At 35.6% G+C, this 23,641-nt stretch overlaps 2 protein-coding genes across 2 annotated transcripts in view; both read right to left on the bottom strand.

Annotated features, from left to right (window-relative positions):
- Positions 1-16,274: 16,274 nt before the first annotated feature.
- Positions 16,275-20,379, bottom strand: LOC140439985 (uncharacterized). The gene is made up of 2 exons (XM_072530207.1): positions 19,745-20,379; positions 16,275-19,504 (listed from the first exon to the last, which is right to left on the bottom strand). The coding sequence occupies exon 2, from the start codon at positions 17,798-17,800 to the stop codon at positions 16,418-16,420; it is 1,383 nt and encodes a 460-aa protein (XP_072386308.1). The 5' UTR covers positions 17,801-19,504; positions 19,745-20,379; the 3' UTR covers positions 16,275-16,417.
- A 9-nt stretch (positions 20,380-20,388) lies between these two features.
- Positions 20,389-23,641, bottom strand: part of Kdm3 (Lysine demethylase 3) — a 72,226-nt gene continuing 68,973 nt past the window's right edge. Inside the window, exon 18 of the mRNA XM_072528581.1 lies at positions 20,389-21,628. Coding sequence (XP_072384682.1) covers positions 21,317-21,628 — 312 coding nt within the window. The 3' untranslated portion in view covers positions 20,389-21,316. The remainder of the gene's footprint in view (positions 21,629-23,641) is intronic.

Below are 23,641 nucleotides of genomic sequence, written 5' to 3'. Positions count from 1 at the left end.
TGTATATCATAAATAACAAAAATTGTATTTAAAAAATACTTTACAACAGGTATAATAATATAAAAAAACCTTCCGGGCTTTATCACAGAACGTTTTCGGAATGACTGTTCCATTATCAGTGCTTTTACCTGAAATTAGTATTACCCCTTCTTTGTGGACATAAAAAATGCTTTCAACTGCGCGAGCTGAAGAGTAATAACTGAAACACTGAATAAATTGGAAGTATCCCCATACCTACAAAACATAGTGAAGGAATACTTCTCAAATAGACAGATTAACATAGCGAGGGGAGATGTTATGCAGACATCGGCAGGAATGCCATAAGGCTCGATCCTAGGACCGTTGCTATAGGCTATAGCTTACGCGGATGACCTAGTCGTTCTAGTAGAGCACAATGAAAATAGGCTTATAATGAACTCAAGCCAATGCTGCACTGGAAAGGGTGAAAACGCGGTTGAAAGACCGAGAGTTGACACTCGCTACGCAAAAAACGGAAGCTTTGATAACAAAAGGACCTAGAAAGAACTTACATCTTCACCCTACGCCGAACAGAGAGCAACAGCATTAGCAGTAATTATGTCAAATATAGGAGACTCAGGTACGGGAAAATGATATGATGAAAAGTACTGATGGAAGTGGTAAACTCCACAATTCCTTTTGAAGGTTCAAAAAAAGCCCTATTGAGGATCGTATGCACCTATAGAACGACCTCGACGCTAGCCCCACAAGTTGTAGCTGGGGTACCAACAATACATCTGCAGGTACTAGAGAGATCGTTCTCAAAATACAATACATTTGTATTTTAAGATTGATTTCCGAAGTGAAATTCGAAACGTCAAAAATAAACTTATTTTAAAGTTAAATTGTAGCTTATTACCATCAAAAATAGTAAATTATATATCTGAAATTATGAAAGTAGAAGTAACGATAAAACTCTGAGCAATGTCCACTGATCCTGGCGAATAAGTTGGAAGTTCTAGAAATAAAATCCTACTTTCACATCCTCGAATGCTTAAAGCCACGTAACCACTGGTTGCATTGCATACAATTGATGTACGTGACGCTACGGACGAGAGAAGATAAAAAGTAGATAAGTTTCTGACCACTATAAAATAACTGAAACATATCGAGTACGAGATGGAAAATTTCTACAGTAACCAGGCAGGTTGGAAGACCCCGAGGTAGCATTCTCACCGTCCGGCGTACCTAAAGTCCAACAATCAATTGATGAGGGTGACTCATTGGAAAAACTCAAATCTTAGAACGAAAAATGTTGGAAAATTCTACAGTTCTAGCGGCGCGGCGTAGTTATTTAATTATGTTTTTAGGATTAAATTATTTTATTAAAATAACGCGATGGTGCACGCCGGGAGTGACCGAGGAGAGGAAGTATAGCTTTCTTATCGTCTAAGCAAGGAGCAGCGAAGTACCGCCCAATTACTTGTCTTCCAACTTTGTACAAAAATTGGTCACATCCTGTGTAACCCAGCGTATCTACCTACCAACACTGTCCTCTAAACAATATCATAGAGCCTCAAGAGAGAGGATGCACTAAGCATCCTTTTTGCTGCCTTCATTGACTACAAGAAGGCCTTTGATTCAGTACCGCGTGAACGGCTTATAGATATATTAAAAATATATAAAGTCGGTAATAATAAAGTGACCTTTTTAAAGTATATAATAACGGAACGGAATACTGAAATTCACCTTTAAACACGCGGTGAAAACAACATCGACACCGAAGATATCCCAATTAACCGGGACCCTTTCCAGGGGACTCGTTGAGTCCACTTTGGTTCTGTTTGGCGATGAACCCACTATCTCAGTTACTGAACTCCACTGACTCAGGTTTTAGCATCTAAAAAAAAAACCGTTTGGGGCGAAGCTTAATCATCTGCTGTATATGGATGGTTTGAAATTAATAGCTTCCAGTCGATCAGATGCTAAAAACTGTGGAACCATTCTCAAGTGATATCAGTATGCACTTTGGACTAGACAAGTGCCGTGTTCTAAATATAGTTAGAGAAAAGGTTCAGCCCGGAGGTTTCGATATGCAAGATAGCCAAAACATCGAGGCAATGGGCGAAAATGATATACCATATCTTGGAGTAAAGCAAGCGCGGAAAATTGGCCATAAACAAATGAAAACCAAACTAACTTATGAGTTTGTGCGAACAGTAAGACAGCTAAATCGGTCATATCTTAACAGTAATAATCTGTTTAAGGCATTAAATACGTACGCCTGACCACTTCCTCAAAGGCGCAAAAACACCATCCACGCAGTGCAGTAGAGTGAACAACATTACCGCGGTATCAAGGGGGAAGAGGACTTGGGTGAGCAACTGGATGGTTGCTAATTTAAGAACGTATTCTCAGACGCAGACTGAGATATCTACTTTACATCAAGCAATTTGCGCACTAGATGACACAACGCCGCTCAAACTGAGGAAACAAGAAATGTGTATAAACCACCTGACTAAGCAAGAAAAAATAGGCACCTGGACGAGTAAACCTCTGCTTGGGCGACATCTCAATGAGATCAGCCAAGAATATGTCGACAATACAGCGTCGAACTATTGGTTGAAATCAGGAAAGATGGATTCCGATACATATGGTTTCCTACTTGCCATTCAGGATCAGGCTATTTCAACTAAAAATTACCTGAAATATATTGCTAAAGACCCTTAGGTAAGAACGACAAATGCCGATATGGATGTCAAGCCCAAGAAACCATCCAACATCTTACGGGAAGCTACCATGCGTTTGTCGAAACTGATTACAAAGAACGCCATGACTCAGTAGGAAAGATTCTTCACCAAAAACTAGCTAGCAAACTGGAACTTCTCCAAACCGACCAACTCCCTGTATCAATACGTCCCTGACAGAATTCTTGAAAATGACAACTATAAACTTTATTGGGACCGCACTGTACTCACAGACCAATCAGTGGCACATAATAGACCAGATCTCATACTAGTTAATAAACTTACTAGACATACAACATTAATAGATGTGGCGACACCTAACAATATAATCTACGTGTTAAATACAACGAAAAAATCGCCAAGTACAGAGATCTGGAAATACAAAAATTTGGAAACAATGGAGAATGGAAAGTACTCCGACGATGCCTGATATTCTCTCTACTACTACTACTGGAGTTATTCCGAAGAGCCTCTTAGGGAACATAAAACAGCTGGGCCTTAATGAACATCTCTATAAGACCATGCAGAAAGCAGTACTGCTCTCAACATCTAGAGGCGTAAGACAATTTTTGGGAGATACTCCGACGTCACCTAGGGCTCGATAACATGGAAAGAGTCCCACCAGAACTCAATCCTTTTGATACCGTAGGTATCTGGGATGAGTGAATTTTTCCTTTGGATGGAATGTGAGTCGTGTGGCTAAATCTGGATCTATAATTGACTAAAAAATTCAAAAATAAACATTTAAGTCTTTATTTTATTTGATAAAAAGTGCATGGGAATCATTTTTTACTTTAATTTAAAATTAGTATTATCTTTGAACACATTTGCTTGGTTGTATATTTCCAGCCAATTACACTGGAAGTCAAAATTTATACAATAAATGAATTTAAGCAAAAATAAATTACTAAATCTACTTGGGACTGGGATTAGTGAATCGACTATCTATGCAAAGTACAATCCATTTTATAAAAATGACAGTTAAAATTTTGGCGAGAGCGTTTTTGACAGTGTAAATTTTGGCGAATGCTACTTTCTTACAAATTCGGTCAAACTGTCGATAAAAACCTTAATATATCACTGATTACTGATTATATAAAAAAACAGAGAAAATCAATTTATGGGCTTCAAAAAACGTAAAGTTAAACTATTAGATGTAAAAAGAATAATAAACAAATAATATTTTATTTAATAAAGTATGGCTTCTTTTGTGCTAAATGTTTTTAATGAATAAATTCAATATTCTATTTCTGAAATCTATACATATATCTGAACCAATTCAGAATGACCATTTAGTTGATATTTAAGTATTTTATATTGAGATTTCAATACCAAAATATGGTATGATCTCAAGCACAGAATAACAAAACAATTGTTATTTATTATGTGTCTCAACGGTCTGTGAATGGATGTTGTCGTAATGAATACTAATAATTAGGCAACCAGTTATTTCTACTACCTGTGTGTGACATCTAGGGAGTAATGCCTAAACTTAAAAAGAAATTATAAAATTAATTAAATTCTGAACTAGTTTAGTCATCCATATATAGATGTCACCACTGAATTATTAAATTTATGATGTAAAGTAAAATTAGAATATTAATAATTTAAAATAAAACGCTAAGTAAAAATCGTAAAGTATTCGTTTATAAATATTTGTTTTTGAAACTTTTACAGTTAGAGAATGTTCTAACCTTATATAACTGCCAATTCCTAACATCTATGCAATTATAGTGATGACACCTAGTTGTGTTGCTCAATTTTTTAAAAATAAACTAGCGCTCTCGCCAAATCTTAAACTGCCAAAAACGCTCTCACCAAAATTTTAACTGTCATTTTTGTGAATAAATTATTGATAATTATCCTAAAATTCGAAATTCCAATTATTTATTAATTAATACAAATAATTTTATTACATGTAATCACAAGGATCTATGAATGAATTCTGCGTTTTATTATAAATATATTTTATTAAATTGAGCTAAATAAAAATTAAAGATTTTACAGAGTCATTATGGGAAACATAAAAATTCCTATATATACATAAACGAGTTAGAATAACGGATAGATTAAAGATACCAACTTTGAATTCTAGATTAGTGTCAAAATAAAACAAGAAATACACAGCGAACTAAAAAATCTTAGGATAAATAATATCTGAAAGCCGTTCGTTATAACTGAAATAAAAAAACAAAACTTGAGGAACTAAAAATTTGGGCGATTAGACAGATCAGTACAGATCAAAACAAAAGAGTTGGCTGCAGTGTAATTATATTATTAAACAAGAAGAGAAAATCTAGAATAGAAAGTCATAGAATATCTAGAATAGAAAGACGTTATACATAAATGAATGGATATACCTAACAACAAAACTAAAATTTGATAGAGGTAACACCACAATTATTGGTGTTTACGCTTCAGAAGAAGGTAAAAAGGAAAACAATAAAACAAATCACTTCAAAAACTACTCAGCGAATGCAATAAAGCAGACTATGTAATTAAAGAAAGTCTCTTCGTTAAAATTTTCATAGAGTTTGTACATGTGCCAAGGGGCTGATGGGTCAATAATTGTCTAATTTAATAATTTAATAATGTCACTATTTTGTATAACAGCACTATCACTGCACTGTTTTCAGTCTTTTGGAATTGTACCCTCGTGTAAGCATTTATTAAACATTTTGCTTACTGATATTAGTAGGAGTTCTCCTAGTGCTTTTACTGCCTCAATAAGTGTCCATTATAATCAGGCGACCGATGGTTCTTCATTCCCTTTCTGCTCTTACTTCTGACACTGCAATTGGTAAAATTACTTCAGATCCCTGATTAATGAGAGTGCTTACCCGTGTCCGGAAATTGTCTTGTGGTCTTTGTCTGATATAGAGACCATTATAAAACTTACGTTACTTTCAGAATGTCCTGTTTATCTGTTGTTACCTTTCTGTATTTCTCGGATTGTATATCTTTTTTACTTTGTGTTAGTTCTCTTCTCATTATCTTTAAATTAATGTTTCCCTCTTCTACTGTTTCAGTTATTATATTAGTATTATATCTCAGATCTTTGCTGGAACTCTTTTATTTAGTTTTCTATATTTTTCTTTTTTCCCTTTTCGTTCTCGCTTTATTTCCATTAGACTTTTTGTATCTTTGCTATTCTTTTCACCTTTGGTGTCATTTTTTTCGTAAAATTTGAGTTTTGCGTCCTATATTCGTATAATTTGTACGGTGGGACGACCGGCTTTCGAACTGTTCGTTCGTCGCTCGTCAGGAACCACAGCCTGTCGGTTTTTGGGACGAACACAAAGGATATTCGCCGTTCAATTTGGACGGTGTTCGCAGCGATATTGTCTGTTGTTTCTAGTTTGAATTTGGTTCAATGAGTTCGCTGTAAACATATTTTCAACGAATTGTTTGGCTCACAAATGTGTACCCACCTTAAGACGTTTGGGAGATTATTACTCTGTACAGTTTCGCCTATACTTTTTATGTATGTTTCTAGTTGGTTTAATTGATTCCAAACTATTGTTTGCAAAAACATACAGAATATTGAATGCATTTGCGCAAGAGTTATGTATATAAATTTAAGACTGAACAAGAGATATGGTATACGCCCCCACCAGCGATTACGAAGATGAACTTGATGAAGCCTTCTACGAGGAAATCGAAAGAGAAAAAAATGCAAGAACCGGCCCATTAGAATCTGATGAGAGATTTTTGAATCAGAATAGGAAACGAGAGAGGCGTAATGATGACCAACTTTATGTTGCAACACAAACTATATACAATGAACCCTTTTTTAAAGACGAAACAGAATAGAAAATGGACGTCTAGTCCAGTCTGTGGCTAAAAGTGAATGTGATTATATACATAATAACAGACACAAAACAAATAGTTCAAGTCGAAACTGTATTCAATAAACTATCAGCAGGAGGCGATCATAGACCAGTAAGAGGCAGAGAGGGAAGGGATTGCTTGGGGCGAGAAAATTTTGTATCTCAATATCATTGCAAGCTTCTGCCACTCTGACTCATGCTTGTTTCTCTAATTTATTGTTGACAAAAAATCGTGACCGCATTATTCTGTTTTTCAGGGAGTAAAAATTTCACCATCTGTCAAATGTCGTATGTCACTTCTTTAGCATTCCAATCATCTAAACCTTCACCACGTTGCCATTGCTATATTCTGTAGAATCTCAAGGAAAAGGAAATTAGTTTATAAATAAAAAACAAAGGATTGTAATAAACATTTTCTTATTCAAACCTATAATCTTACATAATATACATAGTACAAAAAAACTATATTGGGCCTCTTTAACAGGCAATTAAAGGAAACATATTCGTTACTGTACAAAAATCTATTACTACTGTACATTACTGTAAAAGCAAATAAATAATGTGTTCTCCAAATAATATACATATTTATATATAGGATAAACGAACATTTTTCAATGTACAAAAAAGAACATAAACCAATCAAAATTCTCTGACAAGTGCGAGGGTCTTGATTTAACACCGCCCCTCACAAAAAAAGATCATTTTCTACAGTTCTACATTTTTAAAATAAAGAAAATCTCTTGAAACTGTTGAAAACCAAACAAAGCAAAATTGTCTAGTATTATTGATCAATACTATTGTAAAAAGCGTTAAATTTTAAAATAAAATGTGAAAGATTCATGATACTTTTGACAAAAAATATAGATCATTTCAATCAAATACTGAAGATTAACACATTTAAGGTACAAATATTTTAATATTACAAAAGCCAACAAACTATGTAGCTCTAGATATGCCGTTTGACTTATAGAAACCTAAATATTTGTTTTTTCATTTGAATAAAAACATCTTAGAATAGAATGACAATTACTTTCGGTGTAAAGTGACAAAAGTCAAAATGGTAATAATGTTTTTTTCTAGAAGCAAATGGTTAGATATGGAGAAAAAAATACCCACATACACGACTCAGTCTTCTCACAAAAGAGGAAGTTAAAATATCAAATATTGCTCTAAATAAATCAGGCCTCTCAAGAAAATATGGTATACCTGAAAAGGTATAAACAAAGTTATTAAGAAGAGGAATAATTTGGTTTGTATGTTTGTTGTTTATATATTTTGTCAAAATAGAACAATTGTCCGATGAAAAAAGAGAGGTGAATTTTAAAATATTTCTACATGTTTTAGCGTTTTTAAGACAATGTTTTCCGTTTGATGTAGGTTTAAAAAGGTTTTTTTCGAATTGTGTATGTACGAGGAATATTTTTAATGTTTTTCTATTTGAGGCGAATTCCTATGTTCAGATTCAAAAGATGAACCGAATGATGAAAATGTTAGGAATAGGTGTGCCAATCCATGAGCAAACAATAAAACTGGATATGGATCGATTGCAATAACAACAGAAATATTATCATTTTTTTGCTCATTTTGTTTGGAATCTGTATGAAGTGAGGGAGGTTTTCATGAACAGAATTATCTTCAAATACACTACGAATATCTGATAAGTCTCAAATGAAGGACGTCCAAAAACTGCAAGTAGATGAGAATTCATAGAGAAAGTGTATATAATTTTATAAGATCGCATAAAGTTGCGTGAAATTACTAATTCTCTAAGGATATCAAGAAATGTGTTGGTCACATCTTCCATCACGAATTGAACATAAAGCAGTTTTACGAAAGATGAGTGCTATATATACTCACTCGCTAAATGAGTTCGGCGAGATTAAGATCGATTTACGATTACACAACCGAAATCAAACAGTGGGTCTAAACAGTGGATAAAAAATTGTTTTTCACTTCCAACGGAAGGTCTTGGCGTCGGTGTTTTTGCATGTGCAAACAATTTTGCTAGTTGACCATCTCGAAAAATTGTAAAACCAGACCACATGCCAACAAGTGTTTGTTAGTGGGGAAAAAGTGATTTGCACCATGAAGTGTTAGTGAAAAACCCTCCTATTCCCTAGATTTGGGACATTTGGGATTTCGGACGTACATCAATTCCAAAAATTGCAAGACTTTCCTCCATGGTAGATCAAAGGTATTTATGTAATGTAGATTAAGTAGGTGTAGAGCAAGCCTAGACACGTAAGGTGCCAATTTCGGTACTTAAGCATGATTCAGAGTGATATTGAATATATTATCCAGATTTAGGTATCAAAAAGATTGAGCTCTGGTGGGACTCTTTCCGTGTTATCGAGCCCTAAGTGACTTGGTATGCTGGGAGTATCTCCCAAAAATTTTCGTACACATCTAGACGTCCTGAGGAATACAGCTTTCTGCATGCTGCATGGCTATATATTATATTATTATTACTATGAAAAGAAGATACTTGAAATTGCATTATAATTAATGCCATAATCAAGATTAAATAGGGAAAGTGGCATATACATAAATACAAAAATACATAACATATGATAAATGCATGACGTTTTGCGATGAACTCATAGTTTTGTCAACATTTTTATGTGAATGGACTTTTCTGTTTTGTTTAGATATGTTTAAGAATAAAAATTACAGTTAGTATATTAATAGAACTTTTTAAATCTTTCATATTTTTTTCAAAAACTTAAGTCACGTTCGTAATACACCTATTTTTGTAAATAAACTCTATATTTTCTTTACTTCAAAATAGAACTCGAAAGGTGATCTCTAAAAGTGGAATCATTAATTACACTAATCGTTGTAAAGAAAAACACAAATCGAGATCATTTTTAACTTGCGACGCCCCCTCTAAGCCGAGTCAAAATCGAACAACTAATTACCCCCAAAATGTTGATCGCCCCGCCGCTGACCCAACCAATCGCTACGTCGTTCCCCCTAAAATAATCAATTGGCACTTCGAAATAGCACTTTAAAGTTTTCTCAAAAATAGAGGTGTTACAAAATCGATTTTATTCTTAATACACATGTTACCGGATTCAGTAACATCTCTTTTGCATAATTCTAACACTCTTCTAGATAAGTGTGTAGGTAGATGCATTCATTTTGTGAAATGATCATACTAATAAAAATTACAGCGTGGTTTTTGCGGTGCCCGATCGGAACCGTTCGCAATATAAATGAATCTAAATACACATATACCCACTTCTATCTATTATAAAGTCTGAACATTTTTTTACCCACATTGAATACTGAATAGCGGACTGCTAAAAATACCATTATATTTTCTCTTTTTTGACAGGCACAGTATACAATTAGTTGAAAAATAACCATTGGTACTTTTAAACATTGATATACAAAGGCCTTGTGCAGCAACAGCAGAAATTAGCCACATATACTTTAGTGTAAAATCACAGATATACAAATACTTAAAAGGAATAAAGTACACTTTTTACAGTAGTTATAGTGCGGTAAGAATTTCATCTTGTAATATTTTTACACAAACTCTGAAATGATAAAAATTTTGAATTTAGTACTTTATAAGGTGATAGCTGGATATTTCTGGGATAAAACCCATGCAAATTCAAAATCTGGTTTACTGTCCAAGAACTTAGGACAAAAGAAAAAGTGTTAAAAAACTATTATCGGGTCTTATAGCACAGATTAAGAAATTAATTAAGTAAAATAAGCACTAATATCACCAGAGAGACAAACAGGTAATGGACCTTCTGGTTATATTTAGTATCATCAGGTCATCCCATTCAATTAATGTTAAAATTTGGTCGCACTAGTCGCAGTTGTGCTAGTGCGTCATAGCTCTATAGTTCAAGCACAACTCAAGTAAAAGCAAATGTGGCGTACAAAACCGAATCTATATAAAAAAATTACAAAATGTACCAAATATAAATCAGACGTACACCCGGAAAGAAAAGTACTATACGGTGACAGTCTGGGAATGGCTCGCGGCTAGACAAAACAGTGGAGATGGTCGTGCGGTCCACAAAACAAAAAAATCCGAAGTTATATCAGGGGCGCCAGGTAAATTGGCCCACAGCCTTCCCTACGTTACTATTCCATAAACCACCAACTTACCAATAGGTTTACTACTAAAATACTAAGTAACAGTATACAATCTGAATAAATAAAAAAATAAATGAAATTGTCAGATTAGAATTTAGTCAATTTTAATAAATAGATTCCCAAGATAGTTAAAAATAAATACATATTACAATATTATTTAACTTTACCATAGGCTTAATAAAAAAATAATATAAAAATGCGGCTTCTACTTGCCTAACAAAAATTCATAAGTTATTTCTATTTAACAGAACAAAATGAAAGGTAAGACGTATCAAAAGTACCGGACGCTAAGGGGTGTGCGGTTCAATACCAACCAAAAAAAAATAATTAACGCAAATAGGACACCACGTGAGCTCAAGTGCGTGCGCAGAAAATAATATAAAAAAATAAATCTCAAATATATAACCCCCCCTTAGACGCAGTTTACAAAATTAAAATAGGTATGTGTAAATATTGAATTAATAAAATAAACCGCAAATTATCTTTTAAAAAAATCTGTAAAGTATTGGTAAATATGAAAATAAAAACTAACAGCAAATAATCTTTAAAAAAAAACTATTGTATTCCGCAAACCAAATTAGACGGCGCTTAAATCTTCCGTTGAAAATTAATTATTATCGATCCATACCTCGAATTTTCATATACTTCACCGCGTGGAATTCCAGTTATAGTTCAGCGTGTCTTCAATCCAAAATCCCATACGATTGCCGATGTACATAGACTTGTGTGACAATGTTGAAAAGTTGGAAATTACAGCCAGACGGAAAAATACGAAGAAGAAGAAGCAGAAAAAAACAAACAAACCAACCAACCCTGAAGCAAGAAAACATTAATTACCATCTGTGTCTAAAATAATTATTTGGAAATAAATATATTGATTTTAACACTTTGTTTATCTGCCTTTTGGCGATAATGGAGCAATACAAAAAAAAAACTTGTCTCCGAACTTGAATGTATGAAAACTGATAAAAATGTGAATAGCTTTTTAGAGATGGGATAAAAAAATAACTACAACTTTTTAATTAATTAAAAACGAAATGTTCTAACACTCACCCTTCTTAGCCAGATTAGGGGTTTGAAATATCCCAAATTGGACCGAAGCGTAGCCGGCTATTTGGACTCGTGATTAAGGCTAATTTCTTGATCTAAATACGACTCCCGGTATTCACGTGTACTGTAGATCCGCTTTTTTTAGCGAAATTGTGGATATTCCAAAAAAACCCTTCCACGAAGGCAGCAAATCCCCTTGAATATCCACACGGTTCGGACTAGTCCAGATCCCACATGGAACAGCAGCAAAAGCAAAAAAACAAAATGCCGTTTTTAATCTAGCCCAACCTTTCAGTTACACCGTCAAACCTGGAATCACTTTCTTTCCGTCGTCTTTCGGAACACTTGACAACTTGACACACGGAGGTCACCGAATAATACCGAGATTCAAAAATTTCAATTTTATGATCCCAATTCTTCCAAGATAACTCTAGAAAGAACGATCTAAATTAGTTTCTTTACAAAAAAAGAGGACGTGTTCCCTTAACTTCAGCACAATTTGCCAGACATTACCCCTATTTGAAAATTACTAATTTTATTGCTTGTAATATATTATAGGCAACCGCTCTTACACGTCCTGAATTATTTAAATTTTGATAAAATAGAGGTGGGACTTTCTACTTTAAATTTGGAACGTAACAACACCTCCCTTTCCCAGAGGAAAATTTACGAGGAAAAACTAGACGAAGAAAATTTTCCCTCGCGCTAGCGACACACTACCTAAACTCCGAGCGAAGTCCACAACACAATCATCATCCACACCGTCTTCACCATGCGCAAGTACTTGGACAACGAAAGACATACCAATCTCAAACCACACGCACAAAGCAACAACTTACTTACAACACTTACTCCACTTCCACACAACAATCATCTCTCATCGTATGAGATCAAGTAGAATAGTTTCAAATTCCAACGTCAATCTGACAACACTGATTAGGTCGGTTACTGGATGTTGCCCTTATTCGCGACCTCCCAGCTCTGGGGCATCGCTAGTACTTCACTATACCTCGCATAACATGAGTCCATAAGAAACTCTCCACCATTCCACTCTTACTGATACTGCGAGAAACATCTACCGAAACAGTAGTGTAATTCCAATTGTTCATTAAAATAAAAATGAGATAGGTCTTCCAGAATTTAAATCCGTATACAACGAAATTTAGTGAATCATCCAAAACTAAGCTATTATCCAACAAGATTCACCAAAACATAATTATGTGGCTTCGAAAAAATCCCAATTAAATAGAATGGCTTACTAACATCAAAACAAATCCCAACGCCATATCATCGAAGACAACATATTTCTGACCAAACCTAAGTGACATTCAATTCCATAAATCAAAAGAAATTAAGGCTACCGCAACCCTACGACTTCGTATTGGCTACCTAACACAAAAAAAAAACGAATCGGTTGACCATCCAAATACATCCTAAGAACCGATCATAGCCAACACTCAGTCATCCTTCACGGACACAACAAAAAAAAATAAATACAACCAATTTCAGAAGACTAACTAAATTTACTTAGACTAGACAAAACTTTGCTAGTCCGTTCTACTCCGACCTAAATCCTATCGGGATCACCAGTCGGGTTACTAATCCTTAAATCCTTAATATTCCAAATACCTTGATCCTTGCCATTTTCATCCTCTAAACTATATGTCCAGGGGGAAACTTTCTTCTTCACGAAGTAGGGTCCTATCCATCTAGGAGCTAACTTTTTCGTGAAATATTTAGCGGCATCTGACAACACAAAATTTCTCCGCCATACTGACTGATGGGGCTGAAATTCCTCTGGACGTCTCCGTAGATTATAGGTCTTCTCACACTTAGCCGAAGCTTTATCTAAACGTTTTCTAACATCAACAAATAATTCCTGGAGTCCACCTGGATATCCCATTTTAGCTACTTCGTCCTCCGGGTCTCCGAGTTTGTCCTTTCGGGAAAAATCTCGTCCATCCACTACCATCTTCCGACCGAAATTTATGAAGTAGGGATCTTGACCAGTCGACTCGTGGTATGCAGTGCGCGTAGCACATGCTAGTTTGGCCAAATTTTCATCCCACTTCCTATGGTTGTCAGCTATATAAGTTGCCATCATTGTTTTAAGGGTTCGGTTATAGCGTTCAGATGGATTACACTGTGGATGATACAACGCATTATAACGAACTGAGACACCATAGGTTTCCATCATTTTCTTGAAAATACCCGAAGTATACTGGACACCATTATCACATAGTAACAGACGTGGAACTCCAAATACGAGAAAAACTTCTTCTTCTATTTTCTTAACGACATGCACGGCTTTTGAGGATCGCAACGGAAATACCAAAGAAAATTTACTAAACACATCCATTACCACTAAGATAAACTTATAGCCTTGAGTTGATCTTGGGAAAGGTCCCATAAGATCGGTTGCTACTATCTCCCATGGTTGAGTAGCTTTAGGTTGAGGAGTCATAAAGCCTTTGGGCTTACCTTGTTCCACCTTATGCATGGCACACAGTGAGCAACGTCCAACGTAACGAGACACATCACTCCGCAGTTTCGGCCAAAAATACTTCTCGTTAATACGCTTATAAGTTTTCAGGATCCCCATATGACCTGCTAAAGGACTATCATGACACAACTTCAGCACTTCCAATCGTTGACCCTTAGGAACGACTTCCTTCCAATTGTCCACTTCCTCGACCAAAAATCCATGACTGGGACGGATGTATTTATAAAGTTTGCCACCAGACATTCTCCACTGAGGATACTTCAAGGGATTAGACTCGATTTTTCTACAAAGTTTATCATACCAACTATCACCACTAGGAAGCGGTACAACCTCTTCAACCATATCAAGCACGGGAACTGACCGAGATAACAAATCGGGGACAACATGTTCTTTTCCTTTCCGATGCACAATCTTAAAGTCATATTGTTGCAATCTTACCGCCCATCGAGCTAATCTTCCAGTAGGATCCTTCAAATTTTGAAGCCATACGAGGGATGCGTGATCAGTCACGACCGTAAACGGAACACCCTCCAAATAAGGACGCAGTTTTTCGACTGCCCATAACACAGCTAAACATTCCCGTTCCGTCGTGGAAAAATTCCTTTCTTGACGCGTTAGTGATCTGCTCAGGAAACTAATTACTTCGTCACCATCCGGGCCTGGCTGCAATAACACGGCGCCCACTCCATATCCTGAGGCATCACATTGGACAACAAAAGGCAAATTGTAGTCAGGACAATTAAGTATCGGAGCAGAAACTAGACATTCTTTTATTTTCTGAAAAGATTCTTCACAACTCGGGGTCCAATTGAATTTTCTTCCTTTCTTCAATATCGCTGTAATTGGAGCTAGTAGTGTCGCAAAGGAAGGAATAAATCTTCGATACCAGGAAAATGTGCCTATGATGCTACGAACTTCCTTGACGGATGTGGGTGTTGGGATACGTAGCATAGCCTTGACCTTATCACCATCAACATGTAGTCCATTCCTATCAACCACATGACCCAAATACTTTAGTTCCGGTCTACAAAATTGACATTTATCCCAGCTAACGGTTAACTTAGCTTCTCTCAAGCGTCTAAAGACTTCCTCTAAGATCGTTACATGTTCTTCAATAGACGACGTCACGATGACCACGTCATCCAAGTAAGTAAAAACATAGGGTTCCAACTCCGGACCGAGGACACGATCTATCAACCTCTGCCATGTAGCCGGGGCATTATGTAATCCAAAAGGCATTCTGCAAAACTGAAAAAGACCTCGACCAGGAACCGTAAAAGCAGTATAAGGCCTGGAAGCCTTAGCAACAGGTACCTGCCAATACGCCGACTTAATGTCTATGGTGGAAAGATAATGCGCGTTCTTCAATTTATTTAAAATATTAGAGATGTACGGTAATGGGTAGCCATCCCTCTCTGTTGCGGCATTAAGCTTTCGATAGTCTACGCAGAACCTCCATTTTGGTTCTTCACCTTCTGGAACCTTTTTCTTCACCAAGAGAATCGGGGACGACCAAGCACTATTCGATCGCTCCACTACTCCTTTCGCCAACATATCTTCTAGCTCTTTATCAATATGGCTTTGGATTACTGGGGATACAGGATAGTAACGTTGTTTTATGGGTGCAGATTTACAAACAATCACATGCTCAGTGACATCAGTACAACCAAGAGAAGTGCCCATTAGTTCACGACTTCTATTAATAACTTCCTCCAATTGCGACTTCTCTGCATCGGTCAAAATAGTTTGACCTCGGAGATGATCCACTGAACCTACCATTGCTGGAGCGTCCGAAAAATACCATTCGTTATGCCTCAAATCTGGAACGATACCCATAACACGCCAAAAATCAGATCCTAAAATCAGAATGTGCGGTACGTCCAAAATAACTAATACTGGCAAGACACGCAAGCGATCCCTAACCATGAAAGGTACTAAACATTCCCCCAACGATTCACACATCTGACCATTCGCCACTCTACAAACGGTCTTCTTCGAAGTATCCAACTCTAAACCCAAGTTTTGTAAAAATTTCCAACCAGTTCTTCCTACAATGGTCTTTGAAGCACCAGAATCCAATAATCCCAAAATTTCCTTTCCTAAGACTTTAACTTTCAAATATGGACGTTCATCTCCTTCGGAATGATGTAAAATAAAGTCTAAAATAGGACGTAGGTTGGTCGAGTCAACGTCGGCAACACCTCTTCGACCAGTTAGGTGCGCTTCCTTCCGTTTCCCGAATTACACGAAGGACAAGTTCTGACTGTAAACCCTTCTTTCTTACACTTAAAACAGTGAACAGCCTCCTTCTTCATTAAACACCCTACTGCCTTATGGCCTGACTGATTACAACGATAACAGACTAAAGTCCTAAACTTTCCTCTAGCTGACTCCGATTCGGATGAAGCAACAGGACCCTCACTAACACTACTACAACTTTCAGCATCCACACTGATATAAGCTAGGTCCTTTTCCAAAGTATTCATTTTCCTACTATTCGGTTCAACATAGTTCCTAATACAATCACGTCTTTCCTCCATACTGCGACATAGAACACGAAGTTCCTCCAAGGTAGCTGGCAAAGGATCACGTAATCTATCTTGATAGAACGGATGCAAATTCCTAATAACTATAGACAATTTAACTTCCTCTGGAACATGACAACGCAAGCGATTGAAGTAACTATTCATTATTGCCAAGTAAACTCCAATAGTCTCAGACGAATGCTGAGTTCTCCTCCGAAGCTCTTCAAAAAGCGCTTCCCCATGGTGAGCTGACAGGTACTCCCTACGAAACTCTTCAACTAATTCAGCCCAACTCCCTACACGTAGACGAACATCTTTATAAAACTGATAGGCTTTATCCGAAAATAAATCTATACCTGATTCCAAAAGTATACTATCTGGTACATGACGAGCGAGACTCAATTCATTCACCATCTCAAAAAATGCAGAAATAGACATACCCCTAGCAGAACCTGAAAACTTTTCTATTCCCCATTTATGAGGAAGTATCATCCCAGAAGAAAAACTAGAGACAGACCCTGAAAAAACATTATTACCAGCTTGTGACATCGCTCCAGGAGAAGAAGCATGAACTTGTCCTACCCCTGCCTGAAAAGACTGATTTAAAACCGAAATCACATCGAGCGCTACTGGTACCGAACCAGATCCGATTGGATGCTGCTTATCATGTAAATCCTGTGACAACTTCAAAATCTCAGCAAGAAAGTCTGACTTAACAACCTGGGCTGCGTCTGCATCATCACCTGTTGGCAATACCATAAGATCAATTCTCCCCAAGACATGGTTAATCTGTGTCCGCAATCTCAAGGACTCAGCACAAGTAGGAGTTCCGGCAAACTTTCCAACAGCCGTATTCAGCTCCGCAAGTTTAGTCTCGATTGCAGTTTTATCCTGTGAAAAGGTGAATGGGTGCTCAGGATATCTAAAGCTTTCATTTGCTGCCTCACGACTAAGTGCATCAGACAGACTAGACCTCATAGACTCAACAGTGCCAGTAGACACTCCACGAATTTTGAGTTCATATTCCAGTTCCTCTTTCCTTAAGTAGTTGGGTACAAGTTTTCGCACCATCTTGCCAAAGTTCAAAATTTTAAAAAAAAAATGTATCAACCGAAAGGAGCAAATATTCAAACAAAATCAAGATATAAGTAAAAATATTAACACACAGGTACAGTTTACTTTATTAATGGGAGCAAACCAAAAGCAAAATAAAAGTAATAGTCGCTTTATTCAATCTATAAAATTTCACAAAAGATTTTCAAAATTTCATTGTTTCAGAACAAATTACAAGTCACAACATAATCTCAAAAAAAGATTTTACATTCCCTAACATAAGTAAGTTAAACCACAATGTAGAATTTCGAAGTCCAACTTCTCAAAAAAAATAAATTTGAACTCCAACTGAAATAGAAATATTTCAAAGTCCTAATATATCCATAATTCTTCTAAGTTCCACAACACCACTTCAAAGTATCTTCTTTTAAGTTCCATTTTTGGCTTCTTCCAACTTCACGTCACACAAAAAAAACTAGTAAGCACTTCTTGGCATACACTTCCACTAAACACGAAGTTCTAAGACTACTACTAAGTGCAAAACCAGTGGTAAAGTAAATAAATCAAAGTTAGTCAATTAAAGCCCAAACACGTTAGGTTAACTAATTAAAAGGAATCTACACAAGGGGTTGACAAAAAAAGGTTAATTAATTAAGGGCCCCACGTTGGGCGCCAAAATATGTGGCGTACAAAACCGAATCTATATAAAAAAATTACAAAATGTACCAAATATAAATCAGACGTACACCCGGAAAGAAAAGTACTATACGGTGACAGTCTGGGAATGGCTCGCGGCTAGACAAAACAGTGGAGATGGTCGTGCGGTCCACAAAACAAAAAAATCCGAAGTTATATCAGGGGCGCCAGGTAAATTGGCCCACAGCCTTCCCTACGTTACTATTCCATAAACCACCAACTTACCAATAGGTTTACTACTAAAATACTAAGTAACAGTATACAATCTGAATAAATAAAAAAATAAATGAAATTGTCAGATTAGAATTTAGTCAATTTTAATAAATAGATTCCCAAGATAGTTAAAAATAAATACATATTACAATATTATTTAACTTTACCATAGGCTTAATAAAAAAATAATATAAAAATGCGGCTTCTACTTGCCTAACAAAAATTCATAAGTTATTTCTATTTAACAGAACAAAATGAAAGGTAAGACGTATCAAAAGTACCGGACGCTAAGGGGTGTGCGGTTCAATACCAACCAAAAAAAAATAATTAACGCAAATAGGACACCACGTGAGCTCAAGTGCGTGCGCAGAAAATAATATAAAAAAATAAATCTCAAATATATAACCCCCCCTTAGACGCAGTTTACAAAATTAAAATAGGTATGTGTAAATATTGAATTAATAAAATAAACCGCAAATTATCTTTTAAAAAAATCTGTAAAGTATTGGTAAATATGAAAATAAAAACTAACAGCAAATAATCTTTAAAAAAAAACTATTGTATTCCGCAAACCAAATTAGACGGCGCTTAAATCTTCCGTTGAAAATTAATTATTATCGATCCATACCTCGAATTTTCATATACTTCACCGCGTGGAATTCCAGTTATAGTTCAGCGTGTCTTCAATCCAAAATCCCATACGATTGCCGATGTACATAGACTTGTGTGACAATGTTGAAAAGTTGGAAATTACAGCCAGACGGAAAAATACGAAGAAGAAGAAGCAGAAAAAAACAAACAAACCAACCAACCCTGAAGCAAGAAAACATTAATTACCATCTGTGTCTAAAATAATTATTTGGAAATAAATATATTGATTTTAACACTTTGTTTATCTGCCTTTTGGCGATAATGGAGCAATACAAAAAAAAAACTTGTCTCCGAACTTGAATGTATGAAAACTGATAAAAATGTGAATAGCTTTTTAGAGATGGGATAAAAAAATAACTACAACTTTTTAATTAATTAAAAACGAAATGTTCTAACACTCACCCTTCTTAGCCAGATTAGGGGTTTGAAATATCCCAAATTGGACCGAAGCGTAGCCGGCTATTTGGACTCGTGATTAAGGCTAATTTCTTGATCTAAATACGACTCCCGGTATTCACGTGTACTGTAGATCCGCTTTTTTTAGCGAAATTGTGGATATTCCAAAAAAACCCTTCCACGAAGGCAGCAAATCCCCTTGAATATCCACACGGTTCGGACTAGTCCAGATCCCACATGGAACAGCAGCAAAAGCAAAAAAACAAAATGCCGTTTTTAATCTAGCCCAACCTTTCAGTTACACCGTCAAACCTGGAATCACTTTCTTTCCGTCGTCTTTCGGAACACTTGACAACTTGACACACGGAGGTCACCGAATAATACCGAGATTCAAAAATTTCAATTTTATGATCCCAATTCTTCCAAGATAACTCTAGAAAGAACGATCTAAATTAGTTTCTTTACAAAAAAAGAGGACGTGTTCCCTTAACTTCAGCACAATTTGCCAGACATTACCCCTATTTGAAAATTACTAATTTTATTGCTTGTAATATATTATAGGCAACCGCTCTTACACGTCCTGAATTATTTAAATTTTGATAAAATAGAGGTGGGACTTTCTACTTTAAATTTGGAACGTAACACAAATTCAAAAGAGGAAGAACGTAAGGGAACGGGCTGGTTTGATTTACGGAACATTTGTTAAGTTATCTTGCATGATAAAAAAATAGAACAACACATGCTAAACCCAAACGAAAAATCACTGTTTAATGAAGAAAGAAATTTTAGTAGAAAATTTCTTTCTTCACTATACAAAATATATTAAAATAGTTGAACTGAATGCGTCTGTTAAACAAATTGGAAAGTGATTTATTTATAAAACGAATTAATCATTAAGTACCAGCTGAGTCTATCCAGATTATTTAGTATAACAATATTCCACGTTAATAACCACCTTTTAAAGTTTTACTCATCGCACACGAGTTCCTTGTTACGTAGTAGTACTAAAAAATGTATGAAATGTTTACCGCACACGATTACATTTTACAATTTGAATTTATTTCAAACATCAAATTTGACTGACTTGTGGTTACTTCTGCGGCTTGTCCGACAAGTTATACACGATAAAAGGCCGACTGGCGTACATCAAACAACCAAAAAAGAGTGTATAATAGAATAAAGTACAGGTCGGGATTCGCCTGATGGCCACTAGTCTCTACATACAGGAAGGTAAACCGTGCATATTCAGCATTTAAAATCATTCAAAAAAACTTAATAACAGGCACATTTTTGTACAAGTATATACAAAAAGGAAAAACAACAGGAAAAACGCTCAAAACACTTAAAAACGTCTTCAGGAATGTAGCAAAAACGGGGGAGAATGTTCGACACTCCTCGTTTTTCGTCTCGCACCCCTAAGAGTCAATATCACACATTTATAGATTCACAATGTTACAGTATTTGTAATGGCGGCAAAAGCATTTCGGTCAATTCTTTTTATACTGTCTACATTTATCTTTTAATGAACAGATAATCGCGTCTACTATTATCACAATAAAATTCAGGTTGCCACAAAATTCAGTCCGATTTGGCATCATTTGAAGTACTACCGTTACTTCGGTCACTGCTGGAAGAATCTTTTTCACTTTTTACATCTTTCTCCGTTTTTATATCCTTTTCAGATTTGATATCTTTTTCGCCTTTTACGTTTATGTGGCTGTTTATTATTGCACTTAGTGTTGAGAGTGAGTCTTTCACGGCATGATAGATAATATTCTTAATTTGAAGTTTATCCTCATGATTTGAATGGGTTTCTGTTAGATCACGGAATTCCTGTGTCAAGTGGAAGCAATGAGCTACGTTCTCCGGCGAAACAAAGTCTTGAGCCACCTGGAATTAAAAAAAATTATTAGTAATAATTATAGAATTGCACTTAAGAAGAGTTAAAATAAACAGAGCAAAGAGCGTGATCAGAGGGTGTGTATATTTTTCGTAGTTATTTAGTCATAGTGTTGTCCTACATTTTGTTTTATGAATATTGTTATGTATATGGCATGCTCCTGTACCTGCATCTAATATGTATGTGTAGACATTAGTTAATTCTTATATAATAATTAGTAGAATTATTATGCATTAGTGGCACTGGTGCAGTAAATCGTGCTATTGAATTAGTGGTGGGCGCAAGTCTTTCTGAATAAGAGATGGTTCTTACAGTGTTGCAGTTTCGCAGCTGTATGAACAATATTTGAAATATTGGAAATATTAAATTAAATATTAAATGGGAATTAATTCTAATTCGTACTAAGCCATCCTAAATGTAGTGCCTACTAGATGTCAGTAGGACAAATCAAAGAAGAAGAAAACATACCACTTGCTTTAAGAATTAAACAATATTAACGCGAGTACGTCTCCACTTAGATTTCCTGGTTGATGAGATCGACCGCATCTCCTAGAATCGTCATTTACTTCACTTAGTTTCTGAAAATCGCCCAGGTAGGATGTTGCTGTAGGAAGCTTTTTGCACTTAGAAGCTGCACCACCACATGGTATACAGTTATATACAACATTATATTTTTGTTGATACAGGATTAGGTATACTTGTATAACTTATTTTTCAATTATTCGCTGCAAGTTTACAATTGTTTGTGCTGAACCAGGGGTGAGCAACCTATTTATTTAATCAACGGGCCAATTTAAATTTTAAAATTTATTGACGGTCCGCGCATAAAGTAACACTTATTAATAATTTACAAAACTTTATTTATAATAAAAATTGGAATAAAAAATTTAAAATTTAAAGAAAGTAAAGATTTTCTATACAAATTTTAATGCAAAATAAAAACAAATAAGAAAAGAAAAACGAATTTACTTGAAATTTTTAATGACAAATTTGGCATTGTTTTCTCTATACAAGCTGGTCAATATCAGCCGGAATTGATGAGGTAACTACACGTACGCAACTTTCTAACCGTGCTTCACTCAGTCTTGATCGGTGGTAATTTTTGTTAAATTGTATACTCTTTTCAACATTTCACCTCTACTAAGTCAATGTACTTCTGTAAACCATGTCGCCATATTCAGTTTCTGAATCTTTAAATTCACTATGATGAACACACGCGACTTTATAAAATTGATTAGTTTAGTTATTGGTACTGTGACATGTAGCAAAATCTTTTCGCACACAAAATTTCCTGGTGAACTATGCAATGGTTAACGAATATTTTCCTTCTTGTGACTTTCTTAATGTCTTGAAATACCTTCCCGATACTCCTAAATCCATGCTTGACATTACTTGTACGGATATACCAATAATCTTTTCTAATTTCATTGAAACATTTTCCAACACAGATTTTAGTTCATCGTACAGGTCTTTATCGGTTGTAGTCCCTTGCATTGGAATCAGTGAACACAATTCTTCAGTAATATTAAATTTGGTGTAAATTACACGTAAAAATATAGCCAGTTATGCTGTATTCGAATTTTGTAATGCGTTCACGAAGCGTTGTTGCTATATTCCCCAATAGGTAGACCACAAAAATCATGGAACAACAACTTACTCGGGCGACATTGAAAATCAGACGGAATAATGTCTACATAAAAAGAAGAAGAAGTATTAAGGGTCATTAAGGGTACAGTCGGTAACCTCTCAATATCAATTTTTTCGTTGACAATTATAAGCCGGTAATTTCAATAATTTCATCAGTAAAGATTAAATATTCAAATGACCCATACCCGTCGATCCAGATCTTCAAAAAGTACCATATTGCCCATGACTATCTGAGTAGCAGATAACACTAATTAACTTCTTTGTCAACCATTTTCCATCCACTCCTGAATGTAGGTCTCTCCCAATTGCTTCCATCTTTCTCTATCTTGCGCCAATCTAATCCACTATTTGCCTGC

Source organism: Diabrotica undecimpunctata, chromosome 4, assembly GCF_040954645.1.
Source record: "Diabrotica undecimpunctata isolate CICGRU chromosome 4, icDiaUnde3, whole genome shotgun sequence".
In the NCBI taxonomy this organism is placed as follows: domain Eukaryota; kingdom Metazoa; phylum Arthropoda; class Insecta; order Coleoptera; family Chrysomelidae; genus Diabrotica; species Diabrotica undecimpunctata.
Note: the sequence above shows the minus strand (reverse complement) of the source record. Positions and strands in the feature narration are given on the sequence as shown.